The sequence below is a fragment of the Lathyrus oleraceus genome, chromosome 2, assembly GCF_024323335.1.
Source record: "Lathyrus oleraceus cultivar Zhongwan6 chromosome 2, CAAS_Psat_ZW6_1.0, whole genome shotgun sequence".
NCBI lineage: Eukaryota > Viridiplantae > Streptophyta > Magnoliopsida > Fabales > Fabaceae > Lathyrus > Lathyrus oleraceus.
This window is the reverse complement of record NC_066580.1, coordinates 23,243,383-23,254,797: the sequence shown is the minus strand read 5'-3', so window position 1 is coordinate 23,254,797 and position 11,415 is coordinate 23,243,383. Positions and strand designations below refer to the sequence as shown.

General features: G+C 32.1%; 1 protein-coding gene across 1 annotated transcript; it reads right to left on the bottom strand.

Annotated features, from left to right (window-relative positions):
* Nucleotides 1–7,708: 7,708 nt before the first annotated feature.
* Nucleotides 7,709–9,516, bottom strand: LOC127117792 (UDP-glucose flavonoid 3-O-glucosyltransferase 6). Its single transcript, XM_051047901.1, has one exon. It carries the CDS (start codon nt 9,370–9,372, stop codon nt 7,933–7,935), a length of 1,440 nt encoding a protein of 479 aa, XP_050903858.1. The 5' UTR covers nt 9,373–9,516; the 3' UTR covers nt 7,709–7,932.
* Between the last annotated feature and the right edge of the window lie 1,899 nt (nt 9,517–11,415).

Genomic DNA, 11,415 nt, shown 5'->3' with positions numbered 1-11,415 from the left:
ATTGTATTCTTCTAATCCTTTCACCCTCTCCAATTTCTCCCTCTAACCAACTGTACAACGTCCGATTAAGACGATCAAACGTATCTGTGTTCGAAAGTCGAATCTGTATCAGAGTCGCAACGACGGAATATATTAAATCAGTATTTCGTTTCTGAATGTATGCAGACATTGTTAAAACAGAGAAACCTGAAGGTGATGGTGGTTGAATTAGAGAAATTATGGTATTAGGAGATGATTTTGGTGAAAAATATTGGATCCAAGTCGTGGTATTTATGGAGAGTGAACATCAATTGTACAGGACATGCAAGCGCCTGAGGGATTGGCACCCACATGACAGGACATGCCGATGCCAGATAAGTTGGCGTCGACACCACAAGGAACACCTAGGCACCAGGAGCATTGGCGCCTCCTCATGAGGGCCAATGCATGCGCCAATAGAATTGACGCCTCCTCATGAGGAGACCAATGCATGCGCCAATGCTATTGGTGCCTCCTCTTAATGCTTAGGGGGTGCGCCAATTCATCTGGTGCATCCTCTTGTAAACTTGATTATTTTGGTATTCTTTTTGAATTATTGGTTATTTTCGAATTTTTTTTTTGAAAAAACTGATTATTTTAAAAAAAAAAAATTCTCTATTTTGTAATGGGTTTTTCTATGTTACTTTCATAAAAAATGGATAAACTACTCATTTTAATGTGGAGCAATTTATCATGATATATATTATTTTATAGATTGTTCTTGGTATTTTATTATTTTCATATTTAACTCTATTACATTAATTACATTTTATCTCTTCAAGAGAATTGTCTCTCGACTATATTTTTTTCATTCTTTTTCTTGAACTACATTTATAATTTAAAAATGACATTTTATTAATTATTTATAATTTAAAACTTAAACATAATAGATTTTAATACACTTTTAGCTCCCCTAATTTGAGTGTTTTAAACAATTGATTCTCCTATTAGAAAATAAATGATTATGGTCCCTTAGTTTTGATGACCTTTAGATTTTTATGGTCCCTCTCTACTTTTGCATATGTGTCAATGATGATTAGGATAAAAAAATATTTTTAATTATTTGTTATTGATGATTAGGATATTTTAAAATTTAATAATATTTTTAACTAATTTAATATTTTAAATATTTTTTTAGAGAATTAGTTATTAGAGAATTGATTATTTAAATTATTATTTAATTAATTAAAATTTTGAAAAAGCACTCAAGGTCTATTTTTATGCAACATAGATTTATTTCTCAAAGGTCCACTTCCATCACAACCCATTTATACAATATCTTATACAACCCATTTATACAATATCTTATACTTGATCAAACTTTATAAACTCTTCCATAATACTATGAGAAAACGATGTGGGACTTATGCAATACCTGATTATGAAAGAATTTCATTTTCTAAGGTGGAAAACCCTATTAGTATTAAAGCATGCATGCTGAATCATTTGCATGATGGAGTTTTCTTGGTGAAAAAATTTGTTTGTAAACTCACAGTTTATTTGTATGAGGAATCATTTGCAGGAATAAAGTGCAAAGAGCACATAAATGACAAACAAGTTCATCATGTACCTCAATCTCCATAACACTTTTCTTCATCCTCATCAAAATACATGTCTAAATCTCAAGGTCATAGTCGCCGTCTTCATCGTCGCCAACCATCTAGTATGATGGATTATTTTTCTTCCAACATGGTTAGCGTCAGTTATGGGTTGAAGAAGAGCAAGTCGATTGCTTTTGTTTCAACAAGCCAAATTGGAGAAAGGGAGGTTAATGGGAATTATAAGAAAATAAACTTTTGGCCAAAACTACTCAAATTGACAAGGAAGGATGTAAATGAAGTCTTAATGCATTCAAGAACAACGAGGGAGATAAAAAGTTGAATTTTCATTATGAGTTTAACTTAGATCACTTTCTTTTTATAATTTAAATAATGTAACTTACACATTATTAAATTGAAATAATTTTACTGTGATTATTTACAATACTTACTTTACTCTCTAAAGTGATATAGATCCAGCTAGAAGGGTCATTACGGTTGAGTTACTCATTTTTTTATAGAATATGAGCTAAATTCTTATGGTTCAAACAACTCTATCTAATGGTCTAAGCAACTCTTTCTAATGATTCAATGCTTAAAAAAAAATGGCATGTAGTTGCGGTAATATGAGATGATACAAATGATGCACTAGCATTAAAAGAATCTGATATTGGACTTTCAATGGAAATTCAAGATACAGAATATAGTAACAGTTTTAAATTGGGGAAGATGGTGTATACAACAATATCCAAAAATTCATTCAATTTTAATTAATAGTGTGGCTGCACTTCTTATCAATTTTGTAGCAGCAGTTTCATGTGAATTTGCAGAGTCCCACATCATTTTCTCCTAGTATTATGGAAGAGTTTATAAAGTTTGGTCAACTATAAGGTATTGCATAAGTGAGTTGGGATGGAAGTAGGTCTTTGAGAGCTAAAAGTATCTTGTAACGAAATGGGTTATAGGCCCTGAATGCTTTTCAAAATTTTAATTAATTAAATAACAATTTAAATTATTAATTCTCCAAAAAAATTAAAAATATTAAATTAGGTATAAACATTATTAAATATTAAAATATCCTAGTCATCAATGATATGTAATTAAAAATAATTTTTTTATCCTAATCATTATTATCACATATACAAAATTGGAGGGGGTCCATAAAAATTCAAAGGTCATCAAAATTAAGGGATCAAAATAGTTGATTTTGTAATAGAGGGACCAATTATTTAAAACGCCCAAACTAGGGGAACAAAAAGTGTATTTATGCCAACATAACAATATTATATAGATATTTGTAGGTTTGGTTGTATTTTGTTATAATATATAAAGAATTAAATAATTTAGTGTGAGTTTAAAAAAGTGTGCATTCATATAGAATATTTATAAGAATTTATTATTTTTAAAATTTAATGTTGTAAATCCTAGAATTCCCTGAAATCGAGTTGGTAAAAAAACTGAGTATGAGGAAGTAAGTAGGTCGGATGATTGTAATCATATATATAAGTAGGAGTTCGGTTAGGAGCCCTAAAACAAGTACGTCGGAGCCGACCTCATACATATAAGTCGGATCTGATGTCAATGATAGGATATCATGTGAAGAGTCACAAAAGACGGTTACAGAATGTTCCATGATGACATAAGAGTTATAGATATTGATTGTAAAGACGTTACCTGACAATTATAAGGGTGACATACGTTACTTGAGGTTGTCTTTATGAGGGACATGAGGAGGAAATAATTACTGGATGATGAATGAGTCGAGTCATATAAATAGGAGATTCCTTGGATGAAAGGGATAAGGAAGAATCACTTGAGAAAATACATAAACAGACACATAAACTTAATCATTTATGCCTCTCCCCGACGAATAACGGACCTTTAAGTGTTTTTTAGTAAGAACATTTGGCGCCCACCGTGGGGCCTCAGTAAAACTTGTCCATGCCACAGAAAAAACCATCACCAAAATCACTAATAGCCAGTAGTGAGATGTCTGGATCATCTTCTAGCCGAAGTGATCCACCTCCGCCACCAGATATAACTCAATTGCTTGCAGTGGTGGAGGCTATCCATCAACAAAATAAAACCTTGCAAGTTAGTGTTCATATTTTGCAAACACAAAGTCAACATGATGGGGACACAAAGGATGAGCCTCTAGATTCTGAATCTTTGTCTGAGGCTATCTAGGATGATCTAGTCCTGGAGAACTTCAAACCACCATCGCTGGTATCTTTTGATGGTAAAACCGACCCACTGAAGCATACTATTGTGATCAATAATCAGATGGAAATAGTAGGGACTTCTGACTCTCTTGAGTGTAAACTCATGGTTAGTACCTTTAAAAAATGAGTTTTGAGATGGTATATGTGCTTACCTCGACTCTTGATCGTTAGCTATCGCGACTTAACTAAAAAGATGGTACAACACTTTTTAGCAAGCAAACATAGAAAGGTGTCGACTATCAGTTTATTTAACATCCGGTAAGGACACTTGGAATCTCTCAGAGAGTATTTGGAAAAGTTCAATAAAGAAACAATTAAATTGTCTCATCTGAATCAGAAAATGTTCGTAGGGACATTTCAACATGGCCTCAAAGTCAGACAATTCAACGAATCATTAACATAAAAGTCAGTATCAAGCATGGATGACGTTATCACCAAAGTGAAATGCTACATTAAAGAGGAGGAAAGTAACATGGAAAATAGATCTCGAGATGCCAAATAAAAAATACGAGCTAAGGAAGAAGAGGTCGGGCATAAGAAGGAGTATTTTAGGACTGGATCCAGGAACCTGACAACGATGAGGCCATCCCGGCGCCCATTTGACAAACAGACCGAGTACACACCATTGAATAACATACGAGAGGACATCTTGAAAGAAGTATATCGTCTCAAATTACTCCTCATACTAGGGCGTCCAAAAGGGGTCTACGTTGTAATGGGAAGAGATGAGAGTGCATGGTGTACATGCCATAGATTTCGTGGGCACCACACAGAGAATTATCATCAACTAAAAAAGAAATCAAAATGTTAATTCAGAGAGGTCAGCTAGTGTCCTATGTTAAAGAACTTAGAGAACATCCAGGAAAGAAAAGTCCTCCGCGAGAAGATACGAGCTCGAAAAATCCTATACGAAAGAATGGGAAAAACATGAAAGAGGCCCGCGAAATTCGGGTGACCCACCACACATTGAACACCATTACTGGAGGATTCACAAAAAGAGGATAAAATAATTCATCCAAAAAAAGGTATGGCTGGACAGTGATGCATGTCAGACAGAAACCGTCTTCAGAGGAAGAGGAAAAATCAACCATAATTAGTTTCTCTAAAAGAGATGTCGAAAGAGTATTAGACCTCAAAAAATAAATAAATACTTTGAAATATTATTTAATTAATTGAATAACTTTTCCATATTTAATAAATAATAAACAATTATTTTAGTCATCTAATATTTTTTTCCTTATCAATTGATTGTATTAATGACTCACAAAAGATATTAGTGATGCATTTCTAGTTTCAAAATAAAAGGATTAAAGAGATAACGTCTCACAAAGATTAAAACAACTATTTTATCAAAATAAAAACAAAGATTCATTGCAAATATCTTCATTTTTATGATTGTATAATTATTTATATAGAATAATATTGTTTTTATTATTGTTTAATGACATATATCTATACATATAATGCTTCTCTACTCAGTATTTATGGCTCCGACCCTATCTCTGTTACTATTATGAACAAATATTCTATATTCATATTCATTAAATAAGAAATGTATTTAGTTCAAATATAAACTAAAATTTTAGTTATTCAATAAACTTAAAAATGAAATCATTTTTAATAATGATAAAAGACTAATGAATCTTTCAAAAAGATAAGAGTACAAAATTTTATTGGATTGATTTATGATAATTAAAGTACAGCTTTGCTATTCCTACACCACTTCTTACACCAAATACTTACACCATATACACTGTTCACCGTATTTATACGGTGAACAGTGTATTTTAAAAATAAAATAATATTTTTATGAACAGTATTTTTGAACAGTGCGTGAACAGTACATGAACAGTACGCGTGAACAGTGTCTATGAACAGTGACTTAAAATAGTGAAAAAAGTTGGTTAATTAAATGTAAAAAATTGGTTAATGAAGTGTCGAAGTTGGTTAATGAACGTCCAGACATTAAAAATAATTTTGAATAGCCATCAAAATTGGTTAATACAAGTTATAAAGTTGGTTAAAAATATTATGAAATTGGTTAATAAACATTTACATAATAAAAAATAATATTAAAAAATAATATTTTTTATATATTTTTTTAAAATAATATATTATTATAATATTCTACTGTTCACCGTACGGATGAACAGTAGAATATGGGTGTAGGTGTAGAACTAAGTGTAAGAATATCATTTTTCATTAAAGTAAGACTCTATAACCTTAAAAGTGAGTAGTGTGGTAATTTAATTTTACACTATAAAATGTATCTCTACCAAATAGTAAAATAGAAGCAAGCACAACAACTAAAAAAATAGGCTAGGTCTAAAAAACCAGAGTAAACCAAAATAATGGGGGAGAACCGCTTACCACAAATTAAAGTGATGATTTTACTTTACTAAATGATTAACGAAATTGAAAATTTGTGAAGAGGAATGACGAAATTCAATATCTTTAGCCTGAATAGTTGAATCTCATTTCGAATCTGAGAAGAAAACCTGAATATGTAAGCATAGATGAAAAAAGAGAATGAGCTAAACCGTAAAAACAAAAACAAACCAAAATCAAGTAAATAGTGTACGAAATTAGGTTACTCATAATCTATACTTTCCCCCAATCCATTTACCTAGGGTTTATGATTCCTTTTAAATTGTATGATACATTTCAAATCCCATACCCTAAACCGAAGATTCTTAATTTCATTAGTAACACAAGTTAAAACCTAACACTATAAGAGAAGAGAAGGAAGGAGGGGGGGAGAGAGAGAGAGAGAGAGAGAGAGAGAGAGAGAGAGAGAGAGAGAGAGAGAGAGAGAGAGAGAGAGAGAGAGAGAGAGAGAGAGAGAGAGAGAGAGAGAGAGAGAGAGAGAGAGAGAGAGAGAGAGAGTAGCACTAGAAAAGAAAATGAGACGTTGTGAAAGTAATCGATCGATGGCAGCAACAAGAAAGTGGCAGAAGTTGCAATGAGAGATAGAGAAAATGACACTTTGACGTGCGAAACCTAAATCCTGGAGAAGATTTTGATGTGTATAGGAATAGACTAATTAAAAACAAATCCCACTTAAAAATATATATTTCAAAAATATATATACCATATATTCAATTAAATACAATGATTGTTACCCAACTTAGTGGTAAGCTAAATTTTTTTTTGGGAGAACTAGGTCTTCGGTTCGAATCCTCATATCAACCTCATTAAATTGTAACAAGTTGGAATCGAACACAAATTTTGTTAGTGGTAAATAAAACTTCTTAGGTCGGATGTGAAAGAACTGAGTTTCTTGTTGCTCTCTATGTCGATAATCTTATCTTTTTGGGTAGTAATGATCGAATGATAGAAGAATTCAAATGCACAATGACACGGGAATTTGAGATGACAAATTTGGGCTTGATGAGATTTTTTCTTGATCTGGAGGTTAGACAAGTAGAAACATGAATTTTTATATCACATGAGACATATGCAAAGGAAATCTTGAAAAAATACAAAATGAAAGATCGTAACCCGGTCTCGACACCAATGGAACAACCAGGTGCAAAGCTGTCGAAGTTCGATGGAGGAGAACATGTCGAAGCAAGTAGATACATGAGTCTAGTAGTAAGTCTTTGCTATCTCACATGTACAAGGTCAGAGATTTCATCAAGTGTCGGTATTGTAAGTCGATTCATGGAGGAGTCAGTATATTCACATTGGAAGGCATTGAAGCAAATCCTAAGGTACATCCAAGGAACGATGTCATTTGGAATGTTCTACTCAAAAACAGAAGATTACAAATTGATTGATTACTCCGATAGCGATTGGTGCAGAGATATAGACGGTCGAAAAAACACCTCAGGATATGTGTTCTTAATAGGAAATACTGCGTTTACATGACTTTCTAAAAAGCAACTGATAGTAACACTTTCGATATGTGAAGCTGAATATGTGGCATTTGGGGTCTATATAAAGACTTGGTTGTATTCTCATTTCAAGAAACAAGAGAGCAATATACAAAATAGTATTTGTGTCAACAAAAACTCCCATACGAAGAAGTTAGAAACATTCCAATAGATTCAAAATCCATTGATTTAAGGAGTAGTTGAAACCATACAGCTTAGACTTTAACCATTTCCAAGCTAGCACTTGAATTTCTTCAAGCAAGCCGGTATTAGGATAATTTAATCTCTTACTTGATTCATAATATAATCAACCAAACTACCTAAATAAGTGTAGGAAAATCCTCTCTCTGATAAAGTCTTTCTACTCTTTTCACTCATTTCTTTCACTTTCTTTCGTAACTCTCCATCCTCGGACAACACACTCTTTATTCCTCTCTCAATCTTTTCTGCAGTTACAACATAGTTATGCTCACCATTGAATTGCACCCGATAGTCCAATGCTATCTCCACACCTAATTTCAGCTCACACACTAATTCAAAAGCATTCACCTGTTGTTCCGCATAAAGAGGCCATGCCGCAATCGGCACACCAAAATATATGCTTTCAAGTGTGGAATTCCATCCACAATGCGAGACAAATCCTCCGGTGGCAGGGTGGGCTAGTATTTGAGTCTGTGGAGCCCAACCAATAACCTTTCCAATTTCACTTGTCCGATCTAAAAATCCTTCGGGTAACAGAGAAACCAAATCTGAAAGTGGATAATCAGATGGCAAAGACATAATACCGTTTGGCGAGGGTTTACGTAGAGACCACAGAAAACGAACTCCACTATTTTCAATAGCATGTGCTATCTCTTGGATTTGGTCTGCATAGAAAAAACCCCGAGTCCCGAAACAGAGGAAAACTACAGAGGAAAGAGGTTGATTATCAAGCCATTTGATAATATCATCTGAATCACCAGTGTTCTTTGTTTTGGGCTCAGGGTTTAATAAAGGCCCAACTGGATATATAGGTAAAGCTGCTAGATCAGGATGAGAGAAAAAGGAGCGAACTGCGTGTGATTCAAGCTCTTCAAATGAATTTACTATAATGCCATCTGGTTTTTTGAGGCCTTCTACATAGCTCTTAAAAAACGACTCCCATTCTTTTTCTATCATAAAACTAGGAAACGAGTTTATAGGAACCGAGTTGGCGAAACTTGGAACTGCTAACTCATTCATCTGCAATAACTGAGTCGAATCGAAGTTGTCTCGTTCAAAAAGTGTGTGTAGATGAAGCATCAGACCAAGAGAAGCAACACCGGAAGTGAAGAAGATGAGCGCAGGGACAGAAAATTCTTTAGCAACATCAATCATGGTGGTGCAGAACATGTCAACGACGAAGGCAGCAAGTGGTCCATGTTGTTGTTCTTCAGCAGTGAGGTTCGAGACGGCTTGTTTAACGTGTGGTTTTTGAGCTTCGAGGAGAGCGTTCATTGCGGAACGTCGATCTGTGTTTGCAGGAAGAGAAGTTTCTGGAAGGTTTATGATGCGGAGAGAATCGGAGATGGGAAGGGAATCAATGCATGCGTCAGCTTCAGAGGTGTTTGGGAATTTCATAACTAAAACGGTTATTCGGAGACGGTTATCACGGTTGATTAAAAGCTTGGCAAACTCAAGGGTGGAAACTAGATGGCTCAAACCGGAAGAAGGGATAAACACAACTTGTGCTTTCTTCATCGTGGATATGCACTGAGCTGTGAGGTAGTGTGTTTTGAATTGTTGTTTGATTTTACTGTGACTCTTATTTATACACTAATAGGAATAGGAATTGTTGCGTGTCCTTGAAGGAAGTACAGCCCAAATTAGTGGAATTACAACGATGGCGCCACAAGATTTAGCAAAGACTACTTTTAATGAAATATTATATATGTACAAATTTTAGAATATTCCAAGAAGTAAAAACTAAAAGGAATGATCATGTGAGTGATGATGTCATGGCTTTGCTGGATGAGATGACTTAGTGGAGTGAAAGTGAAGTGAGATTTAAATGTTTTCTTCGTATCTTAGAATAAATAAATGATAGTAAATAGTTAGTGGGATTCATGTATACTTATATATATATATATATATATATATATATATATATATATATATATATATATATATATATATATATATATATATATATATATATATATATATATATATATATATATATATATATATATATATATATATATATATATATATATATATATATATATATATATATATATATATATATATATATATATATATATATATATATATATATATATATATATATATATATATATATATATATATATATATATATATATATATACTATTCCAAATTTACGAATCAGCTCCTAATAAAAATAAACAAAACTAATTTTTTTATTAATTTATATATGTTTTTTATAAACAAAAGTTATATATAAATAGATGATAATCAATAAACTGCATCACTATTCTTTTTACATTGTGAAAATAATATTTATAATTCTAAGAGACACAACATTTTTTTTCATGAATCTCTAATTTTTTTAAAAAAATACTTAGACCATATTAAGCTAGCTAAGTGTTAAATACAAATGGTGCAAAGACATGATGATTGTTAATAGAAGGTTTTTCATCTACTTGTATCAACTTTTAATATTTTTTGTTTAAATTTTTAATAATCAATCTTATAACTGAGAAAATTTAAGTAAAATTTCACACATGTATATTTCTCTTCTATCCACCATCATATCAGAACATCCGTCTTTCAAGAAGTTCATATGTGTCCTTTTTATTATTTGTTTGAATCGCAATAAATTTTAATATTATTTTTAATACTTGTTATATTTGGATCATGTTTTTTTTAGCATACTCTAACTCAATACATTAAAAATTTAATTTAATATTTTTTTAAATTATGCTTCATTATTTTGTTTTAATACCTTAATCAATGTATTGAATTAGAGAATACTGCATAAAAAGTAATTGTCAAGAATTCAATTCTACAAATAATAATGAATTATACTTCATCATAAAATAAATAAGTTAGTAGTATGATGCAGTTTTCAATATTTAACTATTATTTATAAATAATATCTAAAATTTCTTTAAAAAAATTAAAATAAATTTATGAGTTACAAGAACAAAACTTTCTTTAAGGTCAATTATAAATTTTAATTGATTATATGAAAGAAAAATCATTCTATGATTAAAAATTTAGTTGATATAATAGTACGTATGTATACTTATGAATTATAATTAGAGGTTCAAGGTTTAAAATCCTAATTTTGACCCTAAGATCCCTCATGACATCATATCATTGCACTTTGCATTTGTCTCAAGGATCATAGCATCTTGGCTCCTTAACCCTAGGATTGGGACTTGTGTGAGTTGGTTTGAGACCACTAAGCATGCTTGAATTGTATATTATTTCTTTTCTTATTTTGTTTACTAACCAAAAGCACAAAAATATGTCACTAACATATTTTATTTTGTAGCTTGAGCAATCATGTGATCCAAGGCTCCTAGGTGGCCCCTTGCTCATTGAAATGGCCAGATGAAGTTAAAAGCAAGCATGACAGTGGTGCCCAAAGCTCTCAATCATCATATATGCCTATCAAGCATCTCAATTTGTCAATTTGATCAAGATAAACCAAAGGGCTTGAGGCTTGTTTCCCAAGGAAACCCTAATTCAGCTGTGCATTGACTGTGCCTTGCTCATGAAGCAACCTCAACCCATGATCAAATACAACCAAGGTA